This window comes from Stigmatopora nigra, chromosome 14 (genome assembly GCF_051989575.1).
Source record: "Stigmatopora nigra isolate UIUO_SnigA chromosome 14, RoL_Snig_1.1, whole genome shotgun sequence".
Classification (NCBI taxonomy): Eukaryota; Metazoa; Chordata; class Actinopteri; order Syngnathiformes; family Syngnathidae; genus Stigmatopora; species Stigmatopora nigra.
Genome location: NC_135521.1, coordinates 5,014,735 through 5,026,692, shown reverse-complemented (window position 1 = coordinate 5,026,692; position 11,958 = coordinate 5,014,735). Strand labels below are relative to the sequence as shown.

The 11,958-nt window shown below is 40.4% G+C and overlaps 1 protein-coding gene across 2 annotated transcripts; it reads left to right on the top strand.

Moving 5' to 3' along the window:
• Positions 1-420: 420 nt before the first annotated feature.
• chrnb5b (cholinergic receptor, nicotinic, beta 5b) lies at positions 421-11,220 on the top strand. 2 transcript variants are annotated; one of them, XM_077733217.1, is made up of 6 exons: positions 421-841; positions 5,698-5,843; positions 5,935-5,979; positions 6,285-6,394; positions 7,705-8,656; positions 9,757-11,220. In XM_077733217.1, exons 1-6 carry the CDS (start codon positions 787-789, stop codon positions 9,910-9,912), a joined length of 1,464 nt encoding a protein of 487 aa, XP_077589343.1. In that variant the 5' UTR covers positions 421-786; the 3' UTR covers positions 9,913-11,220. The 2 variants fall into 2 exon arrangements, with proteins under 2 accessions (XP_077589343.1, XP_077589344.1); XM_077733218.1 differs by lacking the exon at positions 421-841 and having other exon boundaries at positions 5,763-5,843; positions 6,259-6,394.
• The last annotated feature ends 738 nt before the right edge of the window (positions 11,221-11,958 follow it).

Here is an 11,958-nt window from a genome sequence, read left to right as displayed (position 1 = left end):
AGATCCTGAAAATGATGAACAGTGTTTAAAAATGGATGGCTTGCATTCTACCTAAACTGGAAGGGTGGCGAGGTCCATCATGACCTCACTACCTTGGACAACTCATTCACTCCTTGATACAAATATTTTTTTCAGGCCCTGCAAGTCCAATATGGAATGTTACACTTCTTGTACCATACATAATTATAAAGCTCTCTCAACAGAACTGACCTCTGAGGGAAAAGGTCTGCTGGAATCCTGCTCAAATGTTCTTGCTGCCTTCAAGGCCTCCACAAGCTGCTCTTTCTGACAACTTCAAAAATAAATAAATATATATAAATGTTTTTTTAACAACTATTTTGCGTCTTGCATTCTTCTTTTCACCGCAGAAGTTCATTTTCAATGTCCATCCTTGATTTTTTGGGGGGTTCTTCTCCTCCATACCCTGGGTCCATTAGCACCGAGGTGCCGCGCAGGTTACACCCGGCCGAGGTGCTCACTGGGCGGGCTGCGGAGACACGCACGGGCCGGGGATGCCTGAATCTTTTATCGGGGGGGAAATGAGCGCTCTGCCACTCTGGCGATTCCCCCCGCATGGCCAAGCATATCTCCCCTCATTTCCCCGTTTGCATCCGCCGAGAGCACGTTAAAGAAGCGAGGGGAGGACACTGCGCACAGTGGACTTCTCCATGGCTCGCATTCTCGGGTAGACACGTTCGGGATCCCACGTGCCGGTTAAGGTGAGTCTTCGTCGGGAAGAAGAGCATAAAAGAGCGTCGCCGTCCCTTGGAAGTTTACGGACGGGCAATGGCGATTTCGGCGAGGGATGCAGTTCTTCTCCTGGTTCTTACTGTATCAAGAAGTGAGTGGATGTCCGATTTTCTAACTAGAAGCGGTATTAACCAAAGCTCTCGTACGTTAAAGTGTCCGTCAGAAAAGCGTCAAACATGTTCGAGATTTGGTTCCATTGTCACATCGTCACTTGTCACCTGAGAAACGCCTCTTTTTTTTGACATTTTTTTAAGGAAAGGGGGATATTCTTCGCTTTTAAAGTTCATATCCTAAAGATTAGAAAAGAAGGTGGATTATGAATTACTGCGTAAAGTACTTAAACACCTGCGCGTTACTATAAAAAATGTATTAAAAAACGGGACGCACAACATCCACACAGTATTTTAACCTCATATTAATGTCTTTATACTTACAATTTTAATCATTTAACATATGTTTTTATGTAAAATGTTGTTTGTTTTATTTTATTTTTTGCTATGGTAGTTTGTTTAGACTCTTTAATGCGAAGATGGTTTGCCTATTTTTTTGTAACCAAAACATTAAAAAAAAATAATTCAATGCAACTGGAAAGTGCCATATTGATTTTTTTGTCAAATTAAAATTTGCGGTAGAATATAATCATCTTTTTACATCACTGCCTATATAGGGAGGGCTCAAGATCTCACTCCCTTTCTTCCAGTTAACATCATCACTAAAATTGCTGCTACTTTATTATTTGTGGACGGATAATTATTAAATTTGGTTAATCTATACTAGGGATGTCATTTCAACACAAAAACGGCTGCTAATTGAACTTAAAATAAAGCAAATATATCACAGAAAATGAATGAAATACCCCTGCAACCATTTTAGGGTGTCGCTATCTATGCCCAAAGTTGGCTGGGATAAGCTTCAGCACCCCCACAACCCCTGCGAGGATAAACAAGACAGAAAATGTATAATAATTGTCTGCCATTAACGGTGATGGACGTCTAATACAAGTTGCCTATGTTTTTTGCCCCAGAACTGAATTTTTGACATGGTATAGTCTTTTAATTTGGCGAGAGAACATTGGTGGGCCAACCTGGATTATTTTTTTCGTCTCGGTGCATGAGAGATGATGGCATTCTTATTTTTAGAGGCCATCCATTATTGAGGTGGGGAGAGTGCGCTTAAGCAGACACTCGTCTAGAATGTTTGTGTTTGTGTAGACGTGTGATGAGACTTCCTGCTTTTCTCCGCAAATGCAAAAGTCAGTGATTTTATCATCCAAATCTGCCAAGCACCACAATTTGAGATGTCAAGAGACGTCTATCTTGCTGATGATGTCAGATGGCAAGTCTTTGCACAAGTGCTTCCCGCACTGAATGCTTAACCACGCGCACATATTCTCTGCTGATTTTTATGTTTTTGTTTTTTTTTGTCCTGGGTGACGTCGACGTGGAAACCGGCCATATCGCTGTCATACTTGGGTTTGTTGCCCCGTCAATCCCGACAGCTCCAAAATGCCCAAGGGCAGCAAACTAGGCCAAATAAAAATATGCAGTGTGTTTTTACACTTTATCATGTCAAAAAATGACTCTCAAATCAAGCAAATAAAGCGACTCAAATCGCAAAACTGGGTGAATAAACTACCACAACATCTGGTCGTCAACCTAAACTTTGAATTGGAGAAATCCTTTAAAAATTCCTCCTGTAAAAAAAATGATCTATAAGATTTACAACTTGGTCCAAATTCTCATGTTTTGTGATGTAAAATTGGCAATCAATACATTTTCCATTGGGAATTTTACTGATAAACCTTTTGAATCGTGAACAAAAAAAGTCTATCTTAATACATATCATGGATTTTTTTTAAGTAAAGTGACTGTATAGGTCTTATCTTCTTCAGTGATTATAGAAATATCATCTGAAATATTTGTCCATTAGCGCATTTGTCGATTGGTCGCCATTCTGTTGTACATGCTCAATAAAATAAAGGCAAACTATGAGCAATACTGCCAAATTTCGATTCTAAAACATACTTTTGTTTGGAATATGACTTTCTAAGTTGTTACTGATAATTGTTGGGACAGTACAAGTCACTTAGTGCCTGTCTCCGCTTTTCATTTATTTCCATGCTCGTACTCATCGGAGAGACGGTCAAGTACAGGGCGCAAGATTCTACTTGTGTCTCATACAAAATGTTAGAGGCAGCTAATGTCAAATCCTATCAAATCATCCCAATCTACTCCCTTCAAAGCGCCTTGCTTCCCAGATTCCACGTGGCAAATATCAGCAAGTAACATATTGAGCGACATATTTGATTGTGTTTGTCCCATTTTGCCTATGAAAACCACCTTTGACCTCTTATCTCATCTCCATTTGCTTTGTGGAGTTTGGCCTGGCAGTTTTGACTGTCCCGTCAAGCAAACACGATTCATGAATAGCAAACCAGGCTGTAACAAATGCCTGGAGTGAGACACACCATAACCAACAGACGGATTGGGGGGGGGGGGGACCAAATGGGAAAGAAAAAATGAAATAAATACATCCTAAAATGAAAGCGTCGCTAGCCATTACAAATTTCCATTATATAAATAGGCATCATTAAATGGACCATTATCCCATCACCGTTAAAATACTGCCTGTTGTTTGCTGGGATCGGCTCCGGCACCCCCACGGCCCTCCCAGGGATAATAAGCATGCCCAAATAGCAAATTTTCGACTTCGGTCCAATTCCGATTTTCCTCCCAATATTTTACCAATACCGAACGGATGCCCATTTTTTTTTAAACACTAGAAAGTCATACAAAATTTAACGTATATTTACTTCTATATTTATGAATCTATTTATTTACCTATGTATTTATTTATGTACTTATTTATATATGTCTTTATGTATTTATTTGTGTATTTGTTCACTGTTGCATTTATATATTTGTGTATTTGTTTATTGTTGCATTTATATATTTATTTGTGTATTTATTTATCTATTTTTTCTATGTATTTTCCTGTTCCTGTGTCTGTATTCTCACTCTATTGCTGCTGTGAACATGACATTTTCCGAATACAGGATGAATACAGTTATCCAATTCAATCCAATCCAATGAGAAAACCCTTTGTTTATGATATTACATGATAATCTGTCACTGTCATTGCTTTCTAAAGATGTGAACTTCTGATACTCCCCAAATAGTCGTTTCGAATCGGCTTTCCAAACTTAACTAGTACTTGTCCTATTAAAATAGTACAGTGTCTCAGGAGTTTGTTATGTACTTTTCCAACTATGGCAGCATGTTTGCAACTGTCGCTGAAGCTCTGTGACCCAGTCAGACTGTGTTCTGTGTTGATTACATGGATGAAAACAGCCCGGCGGGGACTGTATGCGCTCGCTCGCTCGGGTGTGTGTTTTTAACTTATTTATTTATTTATTTATTTTGGTGTACAATATGAGCTGCACATTGCCAACACTGCTGTCAGGCAATGTGCTGCACGTGTACTATAGGATTCTCCAGTACTTTGGTTACACATTGGATGGAGCCGATTACTCATTTTGCTCGGGCACCAAATTGGTGAAACCTGGCAGCACGACATTTAAACATCGCTTCATCAACTGTTGCCGTGGGCCCGTGTTTTTGTCCGCGTGCGTCTCATTGTGCACTTTTCCATTCGTTCAATCTCCTGCGCTAATTCAAAATAGGTCAGAAAATACCAGGATGATCGTCCTCGCACGTGAAACATCTCGGAATGGATTGCGTTTTGGATTTGGAAATTGTGGGGACAAAACAGCTATGTGATATCTATCAGTGGCGGGCCGTGTATTTAACACCTAGGCCTTCAGTAGTGCAGCTACAGCTGTGACACATAAAAAAGAACACCACTGTGTGATATATAATTATTTTATTTTATTAAATTTAAATGTCAGCCTATTATGAATGAAAAAAACATGTACTGCAAAAATAAATGGTGCAATTCATCTATGTTGACAAGCATAAATAGAAATGGGAAAGAGCTTTACCAGTACGTGGTGAGAAAAAGGTTGGAGACCGCTGCCCTAAAAATACTTTCACTTCACTATGAATAGTCACCAATTGCGACAGGTCTTGGAACCTATTAACCAAGATAAACGAAGGATTACTGTATTTCTACTATACTGAAACAAAGAAAACGGCACTATAATTTGGCTCTAGGAAATGTTCAACATTAAAAATGTGAAATAATTTGTGTGAAAATACATTTTTGTAAAGGATCCTTTATCATCAACAGCTAGATTTCGTTTTAATAACACTGCATGGTTAACTGGGGATCTGACATTGATTTATTTCAAAATGAGGAGGTTTTCTTTTATTGGCTACACTAGTATAAATGCGAGAAAACAGTAAAAAAAACTGTTTGCAGCTCACTGGAATCACAAGTAATTTGTTTGTGTTTGTTCACCCACTGGAAGCAAACAACGTTAGATGTGAATGATTTTATCCGAAGCAGCACAAAATCTACCTGTGCGCTACGGAATCAAATCCAATATGTTTCCATGTGGCCCCGGGTGGCTAGTCAGCATAGCTAATGGCTTCAGACACAAATATTATGCAATTCACAGCACCCTCGACAGACCACACTGGCGATGAATGCATCGTCCCGAGAAGCACTCGATTGAAATGATGAAATTAGGGAAGTCAAACTCAGAAAAGTGGAATGTTCATTTCAGGCGCTTGCATTCTGCGCTTTGACATTTTTGGCATGGTGTTCTACGGAATAAGATTGCATAAGAGCCAGGGGATATTTTTTATTTTTTGATATATGCGCTGCCTGTGTCCAGGAATAAAGTGGGGTTGATTTTATTAGGAGTATTAAGCGGATTATTATCTGCTATAGTTTGCATTAGACTTTCAATGTTTTTTCTTTTTTTATATTCAAGCTAAATGGCTACTTAAAGGATTTACATTTTTTTTTTATTTCATTTTGCAGCCACCTTGTGTGCAGAGGTGGAAGAGCGACTGGTGGGTCACCTCCTGTCGGCGGACCGCTACAACAAACTGATCCGACCAGCCGTCAACAATAGTCAACAAGTCACTATTTACATCCAAGTATCGCTTGCTCAGCTCATCAATGTGGTGAGGAAAATTGGCTTACTCCAATGTGGAGATTTAATGACTTTTAAGCATAATTATGATTTTTTAATTTTGAATTTTGTCTATGTTGCAGAATGAGAGGGAACAGATCATGACCACCAACTGTTGGCTCACTCAGGTTTGCTTCCAACCGCATATTAACTCAACCCTGTCAAAAATAGTAATTCTAATCCAATCTAATCTGACTCAGACGACAAGATGGATTTTTTTACAATCATAAGAGAAGCCACACAAAAATTTGACCAATGGAAAAATTCAGAAATAAAATTTCCTATGAAATCGTGTAGTTTGAGTCAAGCATAAAGCATTTTGCAAATGGTCAGAAAATTCAGATATATTTTTTCTAAAAAGTCACTTTCCAAATAATTCCATTTATAAATTGTTTTTGTATTCTCAGTATGTTTTTTTCCAAACGATCACCAGGTGTGGAATGACTACAGATTAATGTGGGACCCCGATGAATACGAGGGCATCAAGAAAATCCGCCTGCCGACGCAACACATTTGGCTGCCAGACATCGTCCTCTATAACAAGTAGGACGTCCTCTGAGATAGACTGCTTGGGCGAGACATACAAGAAAAAAACTGTCCAATTTCATTATCCTCATTTCTATCAAAATACAAATAAATGATAACCTTATCCCAAGAGATTGATCCTATTTCAATCAGATTTGTAATTAGCGCTTAGCTCAAATAAGCTTCAGCACCCTGCTGACCTTCATTAAGATAAACGGCACGGAAGAACGAATAAATATTTGGTAAAGAATGAATAAAAAAATTGCACAATTGTGCCTTATAATTGGGCACGGTTTCTATATGAATTTAAAATCACTGATTAGAGGTGCAGTTTATAGTCCGTAAAATACAGCAACTTAATCACCGATGGAAGAAATGAGTAGTTGGGCCGATACCGAATGTTTTAAGCTGGTTACCGGAGTGGAAAATGACAAACTTTAGCACCGGCAAGCTGCTTCTCGAGAATGTTGATCAAAATAACGATAAATCACTCAAGCGGCGTAGCCAGTTGCGTAGCTACGATTCGTGCGTGTGGCGGCCCGTCGTTTTTTACGCCGGCCCTCCGGCCGTGAAAGTTTAACGATGACAGATTGCCGGGCGACGTGAAGGACGGCGCAAAAAGGAAAATGGATCCAAATGATGGGGGATGATGTGGATGGAGGTCACGCAATGAGGAAAGACGCACTCATTTTTGACTTCAAAAGTCAGTCTTTTTCCTCTCTTAGCGTTTGCAAGATAAAGTTAAGCTGGATTCCTGACCTTCTTCATAATTAATAGTTCATATATCTATAATGCAAAGCGGGTAGCTTTGCTGCGATCAAATCCAAAAGGTACATTGCTAACAGTTTTTACTGCTTCTCCAAGGATGAGGACATCGATTTACGATATTGTGCCTGTTAAATTGATTAAAAAAATAACTTATGTTATAGACAGGAATGGTACTGAAAACAAAAAACAATTTTCAGTTCCAGATTTTTCTTCCCAAAGCAACAAATTGAAGTTTATTATTGTAAATGATTTGAGATATATTCTCATTCATTCACTTTTTCCTACCGCTTGGCTTGACAAGGGTCAGGGGTACTGGAGCCAACGACAAAAACCCTGAATTGGGGGCCAGCCAATTGCAGGGCACCCTGAGACAAATAATCGTTCATGCTAACACTACAGGCTAGCCTGTATGTTTTTGGAAAACCAGTGTACCCGGAGCAAACCCACGCAGGCGCAGGGACAACATGCAAAAGTTGGAAACCAACATCAATGTCAGATATGTAAAGCGGATTCATTAACTTGCCCAATTTGAAATCTAGATTGATTTTTTTTCCCTCCAGCGCCGACGGCACCTACGAAGTCTCCTTCTACTCCAACGCGGTGGTCTCCAACAACGGCGAGGTGGCCTGGCTCCCCCCCGCCATCTACAAGTCGGCCTGCAAGATCGAGGTGCGCGACTTTCCTTTCGACCAGCAGAACTGCACCCTAAAATTCCGCTCCTGGACTTACGACCACACCGAGATCGACCTGATCCTCTTGAGCGACTTTGCCAGCCGCGACGATTTCAAACCCAGCGGCGAGTGGGACATCGTCTCGTTGCCGGGACGCAAAAACGAGGACCCGAACGACGTCAGATACCTGGACATCACCTACGACTTCATCATTAAGCGAAAACCTCTGTTCTACACTATCAACCTCATCATCCCGTGCATCCTCATCACGTCTCTGGCCATTTTGGTCTTCTACCTGCCGTCCGACTGCGGCGAGAAGATGACCCTGTGCATCTCCGTCCTCCTGGCCCTCACCGTCTTCTTACTGCTCATCTCCAAGATCGTGCCGCCCACGTCTTTAGCAGTGCCTTTGATCGGGAAGTACCTGATGTTCACCATGGTGCTGGTCACCTTTTCCATCGTGACCAGCGTGTGCGTCCTCAACGTTCACCATCGCTCGCCCAGCACGCACACCATGCCCCCTTGGGTCAAACGCGTCTTCATGTACCGACTCCCGTCCTACCTCTTCATGAGGAGACCCGGCAGGTCCAACATACGCGAGAGATTCCGGAAAAAGCACCAACAGAAGAAAGCCGGGGCGGCTTCTTTGGGACGGGCCGACTCGTCGTCGTCCTCGTCTTTCTACGTTAACGAAGACTCGGCCAAATGCCACGGCTGGACCTTCGACGAAGGCGAGTTCGGGAAGAGAACCACGTTGAAAAGCAGCATCGACGTGGAGGACGCTGTGGATGGCGTACGCTACATTGCCGATAAGATGAAGAGCGAAGATGACGACGAAGGGGTAGGCCTCCGTACGCTCTATGAGTTGACACCTGACTATAAGTCGCATCCACCCAAATTGCATCCAGAGTTATTTTCACCCAAAAATGTGCAGTCACGAGCCTGTGAAAATCTGTAAATGAGCCGCAATGGGCAATAAGCCACAGGAGAAAAGTAGAAGCTGATTAAATTATGTTTTTTTGGGGTGGCGGAATCTAAAAATATCTCAGTTGTTTTCTATATTGCGTCCATTTTTTTCTAAACATCCTGGTATGTTATTAATACATATACACGCGAAACAATATGGTTTGTAAATATTTAACAGTGTAAAATAAGCACTTCAGTCATGTCTGTTTCTTTAAAATAAAAAAAGCACATACATGCAATATTTCTAAGAATGTGAGGATTTTATATTTCAAAAACTCGAGTAAATCAAAACGGAATCTACTTCAGGATTCGGCACACCAAATTAAAGCAAATCAGCCGATGTAATGAGGAAGTTCTAGTTTAAGAAAATAATCATTTAATTTTGGCTGGTTTGATGTGTTGCATTCCTCTTAAAAAAACATGTTACATCAAGTCTACAAATATTATTATTATTATATAAGAATCATCATCATGCTGTTGTCATTTTTTTATATGCAAAGTAATTAGGGTGAAATCTTACCTTTCTTTTTGGTGTTATACTTACTGACAAGAGTTCTGGTCTTCAAGAAACTCAAATTCCTTTTGAACTGTCATATTTTCAACTCTGTTATAATTCAGCAGAAGGGAAATGCTGCTATACAAACTTATTTTTTATTGGACAAAACAATTACTACCAAATATCTCTACCAACATAAAATAAGGAGAAATAAACAAACATGCAAACTTAACTGAGGAGGACGAAAACACAAGGTTTAACGACAATAACCATCACCTGGCCCACACAAAGGAAAGGCCAGAAAAGTCAGGTGACACTCACGACCAATCACACGGACAGGACACCCAAGGAAAAAAACCCAACCCCGAAAACATGACAAACTAGGTGAAAAATGTTGAAAATATAAACTTTCCTGAGCTAAAGCGAGACACTTTGTCACCATTTATTGTGTTTTCTAACATACCTCCATATTCTTACAGATCATAGAAGATTGGAAGTACGTTGCGATGGTGATCGACCGCCTCTTCCTGTGGATCTTTGTATGCGTATGCGTGGTGGGAACCCTGGGGCTCTTCATGCAGCCTCTCTTCCAAAGCTACAACACCCCCATTGTTGACGACATGGAGCAGATGTAAAACTTGACACCTGAACATGTGCTCCCAATGCGAGCTACAAAAAAAAGCAGAAAAAAAAAATCAACAGTTTTTCCCCCCCAAGTGCGAGGCCACTCATTTTCCCTGTATGTCCTCTCAGGTGACCTTTGACCCCTGTCCTACAGTATTTGTTGGCATCCTGACCTCACTTTTCATCTTCCACTTTGAGTGGGGTAGAAGAGAAAATAGGATTTTGATGAGGAAAAAAAAAAGCTGGTTTTGTGCCTGTCATTTCATCAAAGGTAGAAATAGTGAAACGTGGGTCACTGGATGGGCCGGGGGGCTTTCTGGGTCCAAATGGATTTTTTTTCTATGACCTTTTGATGCCAATCTTATCAAAGTTGCATTCTATTTCAACCTAAAGAGTTCAAATCAAGTTCTTCTGCACCAGACTCATTCAAGCTATTTATGGACTTTGTTTTGTGCACCAGTGCGCAGTCATACTCACGCTGAGAAAAAAAAAATAAAATAAATTTAAAAAAAAACAGATTGATGCCTAGAAAATCATCCTAAAATAATTAATTTAAAAAGTTCATGCTATATAAAAATGTATCCCCTAAAAAAATGGTTATTATCGAGATAAACACTATGAAGTGACGGCTCAATTCCAGAATAGTGGCAATACGCCTGATTATATTTTGTTATGTTATTGAAGCCATAAGGAAAGGCTTCCAGCAAATGTAAATGAGAAGACAAATGCAATTCCATCCAATTGACTTCCACGTGTGCATCGGAGATCATATAAGACAGCCAGATGGCATGCTAATGACATGTAAATGTTCTCAAAGCTCACAATTTGTAACTCCTGATGTCCTTTGTCCTGGTTTGACTCCCCTGGCGCCGCTTGTATCAGGCAAAAACACACCTTATTTTCTTTCCCCAGAGCCCATAGACAACAACAACAAAAAACAGTCTTTACTAAGCAAACACGCCGTGCCAAAAGGAAACGAACGACGACGTGGATACACTGAAAAAGATCTCCTCCCTGTGTCCTTTCCCAGTAGCACACATTTCCCTGCGTCTCATCAAAGATTTTCGCCTCTTGGGTAATAATATTATTTGAACGATCACCCAAAAAATAACAGCCAAAATATTGTCAATGAATTTATATTGAGAAAAAGTTCAAATCCAAACAGCCTTGCCTCTCTCTTGCTTTTTCTGTCTATAACTTGCATATATACAAAGTCCCTCATGTATAGTGACTGTCATTAATTACTGAGGCCAACATGAGTGTCCTCCATTTTTCGCCATTCGTGGATATTGTGGATGGATTTAATGAAACAGGAGTTGATGTCCTTTAACTGGATCAATAAATCAGAAGTGAAAGCAACTCTGATCTAATGAAACATTAATTTGTGGATTCACTTCCGGACAGCTTGACTCAGCATTGTGAACATTCTATTCTGCTTACTTGGACAAACTTTTCATAAATTCTCTCTCAGACTGCCCTGTAGCAATGTTATCATCAGTTTATCCACTTTTTTGTCTTCACTAGGGTTATCAGTTGTTTCAAAAATGCTGCTACTGACCTCTTAACTTGAACACAGGAGAGGAGCATATCCCTTAATCTACATTTTACAACCCCAAAGTTGCCGTGAGCAATTCAATGGCTCAATTAAAGCACCTTCTTTTAAATTACAAGAAAGAAAAAAGGATGGCACACACATTCAGAAGGGTTATAAATCTAAAAAAAAAAAAATCTCCTGTTCTTTTGGCCTTTTTATCTGATGGAAGACAATTCCAAAAAGTGTGTCGCCTGGTCTAAAATGGAAGCCGGAGGCATAAAGTAAATCCGTTGGCGTCACGCTGCCACCGATCGGATCGTGTTTGCACACTTGCTGGCGCTCGCACTAATCCACAACACCGACGGCTTCACAACATCACTAATGTCAATGCACAATGCATGCAAACACACACCCCGACGTGTGTCAAAAAGGGACATAATCCCACCGATGTAGTGACAGCCGTGGAATTGGACTCCGATTCAGCAATTACATCTCGCTCATAGTCGGACTAGCGCCTTTCCTC